This window comes from Ranitomeya variabilis, chromosome 5, assembly GCF_051348905.1.
Source record: "Ranitomeya variabilis isolate aRanVar5 chromosome 5, aRanVar5.hap1, whole genome shotgun sequence".
In the NCBI taxonomy this organism is placed as follows: domain Eukaryota; kingdom Metazoa; phylum Chordata; class Amphibia; order Anura; family Dendrobatidae; genus Ranitomeya; species Ranitomeya variabilis.
This window is the reverse complement of record NC_135236.1, coordinates 487,538,271-487,550,504: the sequence shown is the minus strand read 5'-3', so window position 1 is coordinate 487,550,504 and position 12,234 is coordinate 487,538,271. Positions and strand designations below refer to the sequence as shown.

At 48.3% G+C, this 12,234-nt stretch overlaps 1 protein-coding gene across 4 annotated transcripts in view; it reads right to left on the bottom strand.

Moving 5' to 3' along the window:
- FAM53C (family with sequence similarity 53 member C) overlaps positions 1–4,451 on the bottom strand; it is a 41,137-nt gene extending 36,686 nt beyond the window's left edge. The window contains exons 1-2 of one of the 4 annotated variants that reach the window (XM_077265552.1): positions 4,314–4,451; positions 3,251–3,442 (exon numbers count right to left, since the gene is read on the bottom strand). In XM_077265552.1, the coding sequence (XP_077121667.1) occupies positions 3,251–3,328 (78 nt within the window). In that variant the 5' untranslated portion in view covers positions 3,329–3,442; positions 4,314–4,451. Of the gene's footprint in view, positions 1–3,250; positions 3,443–3,651; positions 4,034–4,313 lie in introns of those variants that run through there. The other 3 variants (XM_077265554.1, XM_077265551.1, XM_077265555.1) reach the window with 3 other exon arrangements.
- Between the last annotated feature and the right edge of the window lie 7,783 nt (positions 4,452–12,234).

Sequence of the window (12,234 nt, the reverse complement as noted above, 5' to 3'; positions counted from 1 at the left end):
GTCATTAAGTTTTCCCAGTTTTTTGTGGCAATATTAGGAGAGGGGGGGGGGGGGTTTTTTCGGCTTATACGGTATGTATTGCCTTGCGAAAGTATTCGGCCCCCTGGAACTTTTCCCCACATATGCTTCAAACATAAAGATACCAAATGTAAATTTTTGGTGAAGAATTAAACAAGAGCAACACAATTGTGAAGTTGAACAAAATGTATTGGTTATTTTACATTTTTGTGGAAATTCAAAAACTAAAAAGTGGGACGTGCAATATTATTCGGCCCCTTTCACTTAATGCTTTGTTGCGCCACCTTTTGCTGCGATTACAGCTGCAAGTCGCTTGTGGTATGTCTCTATCAGTTTTGTACATCGAGAGACTGAAATTCTTGCCCATTCTTCCTTAACAGCGCGAGCTCAGTGAGGTTTGATGGAGATCGTTTGTGAACAGCAGTTTTCAGCTCTTTCCACAGATTCTCGACTGGATTGAGGTCTGGACTTTGACTTGGCCATTCTAACACCTGGATACGTTTATTTGTGAACCATTCCATTGTAGATTTTGCTTTATGTTTGGGATCATTGTCCTGTTGGAAGACAAATCTACGTCCCAGTCTCAGGTCTTTTGCAGACTCCAACAGGTTTTCTTCAAGAATGGTCCTGTATTTGGCTCCATCCATCTTCCCATGAATTTTAACCATCTTCCCTGTCCCTGCTGAAGAAAAGCAGGCCCAAAACCATGATGCTGCTGCCACCACCATGATTGGCAGTGGGGATGGTGTGTTCAGGGTGATGAGCTGTGTTGCCTTTACGCGAAACATATCGTTTGGCATTGTTGCTAAAAGGTTCGATTTTGGTTTCATCTGACCAGAGCACCTTCTTCCACATGTTTGGTGTGTCTCCCAGGAGGCTTGTTGCAAACTTTAAACAACACTTTTTATGGACATCTTTGAGAAATGGCTTTCTTCTTGCCACTCTTCCATAAAGGCCAGATATGTGCAGTGTACAACTGATTGTTGTCCTATGGACAGACTGTCCCACCTCAGCTGTAGATCTCTGCAGTTCATCCAGAGTGATCATTGGCCTCTTGGCTGCATCTCTGATCAGTCTTCTCCTTGTTTGAGATGAAAGTTTAGAGGGCCGGCCGGGTCTTGGTAGATTTGCAGTGGTATGATACTCCTTCCATTTCAATATGATCGCTTGCACAGTGCTCATTGGGATGTTTAAAGTTTTGGAAATCATTTTGTATCCAAATCCGGCTTTAAACTTCTCCACAACAGTATCACGGACCTGCCTGTTGTGTTCCTTGGTCTTCATGATGCTCTGTGTGCTTCAAACAGAACCCTGAAACTGAGTGCATTTATACAGAGACTTGATGACACACAGGTGGATTATATTTATCATCATTAGGCATTTAGGACAACATTGGATCATTCAGAGATCCGCAATGAACTTCTGGAGTGAGTTTGCTGCACTGAAAGTAAAAGGTGACGAAAAATATTGCACGCCCCACCTCACCAAAAATTTACATTTGGTATTTTTATGTTTGAAGCATGATATGTGGGAAAAGATTGAAAAGTTCCAGGGGGCCGAATACTTTCACAAGGCACTGTATGTACGTATGTATGTATGTATGACACATACACAAGGAGCGACGCATCGATCTAGAGGAGTGGGACGGGGAGAAGCTGTCTGGGTTGTGTTTTGGACAAGTCACATTATTTCAATATATGTTTCCTCCTTTTTTTATACTATTGCCAGACATTTGTAAAAAAAAAAAAAATGAATAGGGTTGAAAAATAACTGGAGAGAATCAGAACTAGCTGTGCTGCTATATTCTTTTTAATGTAAATTAGCATTTCGATTCAGTTTATAAAGGATGCTATTAGAATAGATAAGAACAAAGCCGAAAATGAAATTTTAAAGAAAGAGAAGGAGCCTTACATTGTGAGATTTGGGGGCCTCATTTTCACCCAATAGTAAAGGTTTCACAAAATGTGCTGTCCTACACCCGGTCATGTGCAGCACACGTGTTCATAAAAAGATTGTTACATTGGAATTTAAGAACCAAAATGGAGTCTACGGCAAGTGTTGCACACCAAATGGCTCAGCAGTCTGCATTTACGACAAAACAGGAGCGTTTACAAAAAAAAATAAAATAAATAAATTAGATATACACACCCCTTTTACATTTTCTATGTTTTGGGCTCTTATTTTTTATTACATTGGTTTTCTGGCTCAATATATATTTAAGGCCTTTTATTTGAATAAGGAGCCGACAATACCCAGCCCAGTGGCTACCAAGTGTGGCACGCAGGTAAAAGCAGTGATGCCGCTTGGCTAAGTGCTGGGGCCCTTTTAAACAGCGAACGGTCAGGATGCCGATAGTGAAATGCCCAGACACAGAGAGCCTAAAAATATGCCATAATTACAGAGGCACCCAAAAATATTTACAGAGGGCATAGGGAAAAAAATGTATAATTTTATTAGAAAAAAAATTAGTGTTCCCATAACCATTTGTAAAGTTTCTTTGCAAGTTTTGAAAAGCCACCGAAGGAGGCCTTCATCTCATCATTTCAGACTTTAAATGGTGCACAGTGAAGGATGCCTACCTTAACGATTACATTTTGTTTTTTTTGTTATTTATTGACACGTGGATGACAGACCACATCAGTTTTTAATATGTTTATGTAAAAGGCCTTACTAAATAGTAGGGTAGACGTGATGGATCAATAACCTTCACATAGAAGATCACTGCTTCCTTAAGGGTATGTGCACACGTTGCGGATTCTGCTGCGGATTTTTCCGCAGCGGATTTGGAAAATCTGCAGTGCAAAACCACTGCGGTTTTCACTGCGGATTTTATCGCGGTTTCTTCTGCGGGTTTTCAACTGCACTTTCCTATTGGTGCAGGTTGTAAACCGCTGCGGAATCCACACAAAGAATTGACATGCTGCGGAAAATAATCCGCTGCGTTTCCGCGCGGATTTTCCCGCAGCATGTGCACAGCGGTTTTTTTTTCCCCATAGGTTTACATGGTACTGTAAACTTTGGGAAAACTGCTGCGGATCCGCAGCGTCAAATCCGCAGCGTGTGCACATACCCTAAGAATTCCAAGTTTATGGCACCTTACCACCAGGTCAGTGAACGTTCCCTTTTCAGTCCTCCCAATGCACGGACGGGAACGACATCTAGCTGGTAGGACCACAACATACAGACTCCGCACAACAAAACCACCCAACTCGCCACGCTCGGAAGCCCTTACCAGACTTATACTGAACGATTTGCATTTCAGGTCCTCCAGACTTTGTTTTTGTAATTGTTCCGTAATCATGGAGATCATGATGCTTAGGTCAGCGTCGCACTTGTCTTCTCAGTAACAAGCATGGGACATGATGGCAACCTCGGTGCCAGCCTTCACTGGGCCCAACAAGGGTGGTATCAGTAGGACCCCATCCTGCATGAAATAAACATACAGTCATTGCACCCGGCATCAGACATGGCAGCTACACATTAGATCTGGATGGCAATGATGGCTCAACTAGTGGCTACCCCGCACCCGCCACCCCACACGCTTGGTGGGAGAAGGCCTGCAGAGCATCCTAATCACCACCTCACTGATTGGGGCCCACCAATGACCACCATGGGGCAGCCTGGCATGCTGACCTTATGGGCCCCAGGCTCGGGTTATTGCACCCAGATGGCTGACAGGGGTAGAGCATCTCTCACCACCTCCGAGCGCCGGCGGGGCGGGCCTGTGTGCCCAGCGACATCTTCTGCCCGCGCATGAAGAGGATGCTGCGCCGAGGGCAGCGGTGACAGGCCCCCAGTGACTGCAGCGCTGGAGCATGAAGAGTTAAAGGCTTGTTTATCTCCCTCCTCAGGAGATGGCCTGCTCGGCGCCTTCCCCGGGCCGCATCCTACAGCGCTCCCACCGCCGAGGCCTCCCACCTCAGGCCGCCTCCTCTTCACCTTGTCTCCGCCGCCCCCACCTGCTCTACCGTTACCTGCCCCGACAACGACCCTCCCTACGACCCAGAGCAGCTCTGAGCCACCCGCGGCCCTGCAGCGCCCTTAAATACCGTCTGGACCGAACCACTTTTATAGGGAGAACGGCCGGGTCAAGGAGCGACAAAGCAAGGTACAAAGGGAACAGAAACCTCAGTATCTTGTACCGGGCGGGCTCGGCTTAATGGCTGCTCAGCCCCGGGCAGGTGTCTGAGGCGTAAAGGCGATCCTGCGGCAGGAGAGACGCGCCGTGACCGTCTCCGTGTCCCCCACAGACGAGTCGGCTGCCCTGGTCCCCAGTGCGGAACAAACCATCTTACACTATAGACGGGGCGGGCGGCGGGGCTCCGGTCAGCCTGCACCTCTGGCTGCTGCCGCGTTTAGCGGGCGGGTGATGTCACCACAGCTCAGCGCAGCGGCCCCGGGATCGGTAGCGGGGAGCGCGGGCTGTGCGGCATGCTGGGATTGGCCGCTCACATCACAGGCCAGGAACACTCCCCCACCGGCCGTCTGGCTCCGTGTGAGAGCAGGACGTGCTGGGAAGTGTAGTCTTCTGCCGTGTTATGCCAGTAACTGTGTGTGCTGCTGCTGCTGCAGGCCGGAGCCGCTGCTGCAGGCCGGAGCCGCTGCCGGGTGCACGGTGTGAGGTGACCGCCGGCAGCGTCTATAGTGATGTGCTAAGGTCCTGCTGCTCACACTGAGGCTCTGCCTGCAGCAGCCCCCAGTCACACACAGCTCAAGGGAACTCGGTTTTTATTTTCTGAAAGTCTATTTTCTCAGGTGGGCAGAGAAGTGTGGTGTGCCATATTTGTGTGCCCACCTGAACAGACCGGACACTTTCACAAAAAAAAGGTTCACTTAAAGGGAACCTGTCAGTAGGATCAGCCCCCCTAAGCCGTCTATATGGCATGTAGGTGACAGGACGCTGAATAACATGAGACCTGGATGTTTTATTCCAGAGAATCCTGATTGTCTTATATGTAAATGAGCTGTTAAGATCTATGGGCCGGACATAGATCTTCCTGAGAATCAGCCTCCTATAATAGGGGGAGTTACCGCAGGTATCAGGTTATTCAGCTTCCTATGACCTATGCCATATAGACGGCTTAGGAGGGTCGATCCTACTGACAGGCTCTCTTTACTGGAAGCCATCATTGCAGTCTATGGCGCTCAGCGATTTGTATGAATCCCATTTTTAACCTGTTCCTGACATGCGCCGTACATATATGGCACTGAATTCCCACAGCTCAGTACATGCACGGCGCCACGATGGGAGGGGCTCACGCTGAGCGATCGGATGCGGGTGTCTGCTCTGTGTGATAGCTGACACCCTGAAGCAATGCTCACGATCGGTCCTGGCGTTCAATCCCTCTGATGCCGCTGTCAATAGTGATAGTGACATCCAGGAGATTGCACATGGAGTGAGCTCCCTGTGTATTTCCATCAGGACAACGTGATGCGATTAAGTTGTGCCGATGGTCTCCATGGTGAACACGGCTGCAAGATGGCCGCGGGTCCTTCAGGTGAGAGAGCTTGTCAGTGCCTGCTAAGAGCACGAGCTGACATGCCTCGTCCCCTGCCTGTCAGACGCTGATCCAATGCACTGCAGAAACATTGGAGAGTATCACATCAGCAATCTGTCACTATACACTGATGTCCCATCCTGGGACCAGAGGTGGATCTAGGTTCTCTGGCACCCGGGGCAAGAACTAATTTTGGTGACCCCCCCCCAGCACATATGGGATGTGTACACATGCTGATGAGCTGCTCTTCCTAATTCAGTGAAAAATAGAAGCAGGAAGACAAGTTAGTTGTCATGTGAACGTTAAGTATGAAAATTGCATGAGTGACGTGGCTATGTGATGACTGTTGGAACTTGCACAGCTGGATCCTGACAGTGAGGATATTACATGCTGTTAGTATTGGCATGCTATAGGGCTTAATTTTATAATTAAAGGGTGCCTCCAGGTTGGAGATGAAAGTCTGCAGTCATTATAAGTGACTGCAGCTTCTGATCTCTCACAGCACATGCACTGCACACTTTTAAGATTCTCCCTTAGGCTACTTTCACACTAGCGTTTTTTTTCAATACGTCGCAATGCGTCGTTTTGGCAAAAAAACGCATCCTGCAAAAGTGCTTGCAGGATGCGGTTTTTTCCCATTGACTAACATTAGCGACGCATTTGCGACGCATTGACACACGTCGCAACCGTCGTGCGACGGTTGCGCCGTGTTGGGGCGGACCGTCGGCTGCAAAAAACGCTATATGTAACGTTTTTTGCTGCCGACGGTCCGCTTTTTCCGACCGCGCATGCACGGCCGGAACTTTGCCCCCACCTCCCCGCACTTCCCCGCACCTCACAATGGGGCAGCGGATGCGCTGGAAAAATGCATCCGCTGCCCCCGTTGTGCGGCGCAGAGAACGCTAGCGTCGGTAACCTCGGCCCGACGCTAGTGTGAAAGTAGCCTTACACAAGTATGAGACTTGTATACTTCTGGCAACATTCCAACTAGACGTGTCCAGCCTTGCTCAATTCATTTTCATTGAGTGAGACCACACATGTCTAGTCGGCACTTGACTGTCTGTATGCAAATCGCCAGCACAAGATAATCCTGGCAGTGCGCACTGTGTGAATTCAGAAGTCTGCAGTCACAAAGAATGACTACAGACTAATTACAAACCTGGACAACCCCTTTAATGCTCCTAAGGCTACTTTCACACTAGCGTCGTGCCGACGTACCGACGCATGCTGTGAAAAAAAAGCACAACGGGGGCAGCGGATGCAGTTTTACAATGCATCCGCTGCCCCATTGTAATGTCCGGGGAGGAGGGGGCGGAGTTCCGGCTGCGCATGCGCGGTCGGAAATGGCAGACACGACGCACAAAAAAAATGTTACATGGAACGTTTTTTGTGCCGACGGTCCGCCAAAACACGACGCATCCGTCGCACTGCGTCGCTAATGCAAGTCTATGGAGAAAAAACGCATCCTGCGGGCAACTTTGCAGGATGCGTTTTTTCTCCAAAACGACGCATTGCGACGTGCGTCGTACGACGCTAGTGTGAAAGCAGCCTAACATAAATAAAAATATGAAAATTAGTATAACAAAAGACATTTACATCCAGGTACCTGATAGATCATGTTGCCTCTGGAGTCGCTTGGTTTCTTTATCTTGTCCAGACCCCATGATGAGTTTTCTCATCAACAGCCGTCTTTGCAGACTTCCATCTTCTCTGGTCTTCTGCAGCACATCCTCACATGATGCCCTTAAAGATAGCAGTGTCATTATATTGCTCCCAAATAAAAATATCTGCCCTACACTGAGCCATTGAATCAATAATTGCTCCTCAGTATATTCCCTGCACAAAATATGACCCCACACTGTCCCTCTTATGGTGTATGCCCTCCACACTGCCCTCTCCTTTCCATACTGGGCCTCCTTCACACTGGGCCCCCCTATAGAGCTCAGTCTCTATAATATGCCCCCTAACCACACTCCCCCCTCCTTGTTATGCTGTGCCCTAACACTATCCCCCATGCCACCCCAAACACTACTCAGTCCATATTCTGTGCCCACTCACTTTTTTCCCCCATACTGTCTCCTTGCACTATTTCTCTAGTCTCCTCACACATTTCCCCTCCCTCATACATTTACCCTCTCAAGTTCCATACTGCCTCCTCACATCCCTCTGACTCCCCATACTGTGTCTGCACCCATCCCATCACCCTCGCTCCCCATACTGTGTCCGAATACATTTTTCCCTCACTCCTCACACTGTGTTCGCATACATACCCCCATTCCTCATATTGTGTCTTCAAATTTCACTGGCTCCCCATATTGTTTCTGCACATGTCTCTTTTTTGCTACCCAAACTTGTGCCCTCAAATTATCCCCACACTAAATGTCCTCCAGCCCTGTTACTCTAAATACCCCCATCACAGTAAATGTCCCCCAGGTACCTTACAATAAATACCCCAATCACAATAAGTCTCCCACAGGCCTGTTACACTAAATACCCCCATCACAGTAAATGTCCCCCAGGTACTTTACAATAAATAACCCAATCACAATAAGTCTCCCACAAGCCTGTTACACTAAATGCCCCCATCAAAGTAAATCTTCCCGAGGCCCATTACAGTAAAGGCCCCGTCTCACACAGCGACGCTGCAGCGATACAGACAACGATGCTGATCGCTGCAGCGTCGCTGTTTTGTCGCTGTGTGGTCGCTGGGGAGCTGTCACACAGACAGCTCTCTCCAGCAACCAACGATCAGGGGAACGACTTCGGCATCGTTGAAACTGTCTTCAACGATGCCGAAGTCCCCCTGCAGCACCCGGGTAACCAGGGTAAACATCGGGTTACTAAGCGCAGGGCTGCGCTTAGTAACCCGATGTTTACCCTCGTTACCAAAAAAAACAAACACTACATACTCACCATCTGTTGCCCGTCAGGTCCCTTGCCGTCTGCTTCCTGCTCTGAGTGCCGCCGTACAGTGAGAGCAGAGCGCAGCGGTGACGTCACTGCTGTGATCTGCTCTCACTTTACGGCGGCAGTCAGAGCAGGAAGCAGACGCCAAGGGACCTGACGGGCAACAGATGGTGAGTATGTAGTGTTTGTTTTTTTTGGTAACCAGGGTAAACATCGGGTTACTAAGCGCGGCCCTGCGCTTAGTAACCCGATGTTTACCCTGGTTACCAGTGAAGACATCGCTGGATCGGTGTCACACACACCGATTCAGCGATGTCAGCGGGACCTCAACGACCAAAAAAAGGTCCAGGCCATTCCGACACGACCAGCGATCTCGCAGCAGGGGCCTGATCGCTGGTACGTGTCACACATAGCGAGATCGCTACTGAGGTCGCTGTTGCGTCACAAAACTTGTGACTCAGCAGCGATCTCGCTAGCGATCTCACTATGTGAGACGGGGCCTTAAGTCTCCCCCACGGCAGTAAATACCCCCCACAAACACACACAGTAATACCCTCCACACAGTAAATACAGTAATACCCCCCACAAACACACACAGTAATACCCCCCACATAGTAAATACAGTAATACCCCCCACACAGTAAATACACACACAGTAATACCACCCCACAAACACACACAGTAATACCCTCCACACAGTAAATACAGTAATACCCCCCACAAACACACACAGTAATACCCCCCACATAGTAAATACAGTAATACCCCCCACACAGTAAATACACACACAGTAATACCACCCCACAAACACACACAGTAATACCCTCCACACAGTAAATACAGTAATACCCCCCACAAACACACACAGTAATACCCCCCACATAGTAAATACAGTAATACCCCCCACACAGTAAACACACACATAGTAATACCCCCCACACAGTAAATACAGTAATACCCCCACACAGTAAATACACACACAGTAATACCACTCACCAAACACACACAGTAACACCCCCCACAGTAAATACAAACAGTAATAATCTATATATATATATAAAATTGTCTAAGGGGTACTTCCGTCTTTCTGTCGGCAACTTCCGTCACGGATATTCATTCGCTGATTGGTCTCGCCAGCTGCCTGTCATGGCTGCCGCGACCAATCAGCGACGGGCACAGTCCGATTAGTCCCTCCCTACTCCCCTGCAGTCACTGCCCGGCGCCCGCTCCATACTCCCCGCAGTCACGGCTCACACAGGGTTAATGCCAGCGGTAACGGACCGCGTTATGCCGTGGGTAACTCACTCAGTTACCGCCGCTATTAACCCTGTGTGACCAAGTTTTTACTATTGAGGCTGCCTATGCAGCCTCAATAGTAAAAACATCTAATGTTAAAAATAATAAAAAAAAAAAAATCATTATATACTCACCTTCCGCCGCCTTTCCGACGCTCCGGTGACCGGTCCATGCAAGCAGCAGGTTCCGGTGCTAAGGTTGGTGTGCGACAAGGACCTGCCATGACGTCACGGTCATATGACCGCAACGTCATCACAGGCCCTGCTGTTATGATCCCTAGTGGCGGAGGATCACAAATAGATCAGCAAGTGATTAAACTAAGGACGAGCTCTAGGGAGATGGTAACTGGACTGATCGCAAATCTGAACCTATCCAAAACAACTAGAGGTAGCCGGTGAACGTGCCTAAAAAATTCTTAGACGTCTCGAGCCAGCCTGAGGAACTAGCTACCCCTAAAGAGAAAGAAAGACCTCGCTTGCCTCCAGAGAAATAATCCCCAAAGATATAGAAGCCCCCAACAAATATTAACGGTGAAGTAAGAAGAAGGCACATACATAGGGATGAAATCAGATTCAGCAAAGGAGGCCCACTAGTACTAGAAAGCAGAAAATAGAGCAGGGGTCTATGCGATCAATAAAAAACCCTTACAAAATATCCATCCTGAGATTTCAAGAACCCACACACCAACTAACGGTGTGTGGGGAGAAACTCAGCCCACTAGAGCAACCAGCAAGCGAGGGAATTACATATTAGCAAGCTGGAACAGAAAACATGATAAACACTGCTGATCAAAAAATTAGCAAACAAAACTTAGCTTATCCTGGATGGACTGGGAGCAAGGTAGTCAGAAGGAATCTGAGTAGCACTGATTACATCGACAGCCGGCCACAAGTGGAAGTAAAACAGAGCTATATAGGAACCTCCCAGAGGATAACGAACCAGCTGATAGCCAGAGACCAGCAGGATAACAAACAAAGCCACCAGGGGGAGCCCAAAGCAAAAGTCACACAATACCACCAGTGACCACAAGAGGGAGCCCGAAAACAGAGTTCACAACACCCTGCGCGCCTGCGCGAGAAGGACCTGCCGTGACGTCACGGTCATGTGACCGCAACGTCATCACACCCTCGGACCGGAAGCTGCCGCCTGAACCGAACACAGGCGACAGAACTACAAGGGGCCCCTCGGAAGGTGAGTATATGTTTATTTTTTATTTTTTAACCTGTGACATACGTGGCTGGGCAATATACTACGTGGCTGTGCAATATACTACGTAACTGGGCAATATACTACGTGGCTGGGCAATATACTACGTGGCTGGGCAATATACTACGTGGCTGGGCAATATACTACGTCACTGGGCAATATACTACGTGGCTGGGCAATATACTACGTGGCTGGGCAATATACTACGTAACTGGGCAATATACTACGTCACTGGGCAATATACTACGTCACTGGGCAATATACTACGTCGCTGGGCAATATACTACGTGGCTCTGTGCTGTATACTACGTAACTGGGCAATATACTACGTGGCTGGGCAATATACTACGTAACTGGCCAATATACTACGTGGCTGTGCAATATACTACGTAACTGAGCAATATACTACGTCGCTGGGCAATATACTACGTCGCTGGGCAATATACTACGTCGCTGGGCAATATACTACGTCGCTGGGCAATATACTACGTCGCTGGGCAATATACTACGTCGCTGGGCAATGTACTACGTCACTGGGCAATATACTACGTCACTGGGCAATATACTACGTCACTGGGCAATATACTACGTGGCTCTGTGCTGTATACTACGTAACTGGGCAATATACTACGTCACTGGGCAATATACTACGTCACTGGGCAATATACTACGTCACTGGGCAATATACTACGTGGCTCTGTGCTGTATACTACTGTCATGAATCCCAATGGCTAGGGATAGCACAGGACAAGTAAAGTACAAATATATTACGGACGAGCTCTAGGGTGATGGAACCTGGGCTGACCGCTGCCCTACGCCTGACAAACGCAACTAGAGATAGCCAGGGAGCGTGCCTACGTTGGTTCTAGACGCCACGCACCAGCCTAAGAGCTAACTAGCACTGCAGAGAAAATAAAGACCTCACTTGCCTCCAGCGGAATGAACCCCAAAAGATATAGTTGCCCCCCACATGTATTGACGGTGAAATGAGAGGAAGGCACACACATAGAGATGATATATATAGTTTTAGCAAATTGAGGCCCGCTGTAAACTAGAAAGCAGAACGATACAAAAGGGGACTGAGCGGTCAGCAAAAAACCCTAATCAAAAAAACCATCCTGAGATTACAAGAACCCATGTGCCAACTCATGGCACATGGGGAGAACCTCAGTCCACTAGAGCTACCAGCTAGCATAGAGACATAATAAGCAAGCTGGACAAAAAACCAAACAACTGAAAATCAGCACTTAGCTTATCCTGAAAGATCTGGGAGCAGGTAGGCAGGAACCAAACAGAGCACATCTGAATA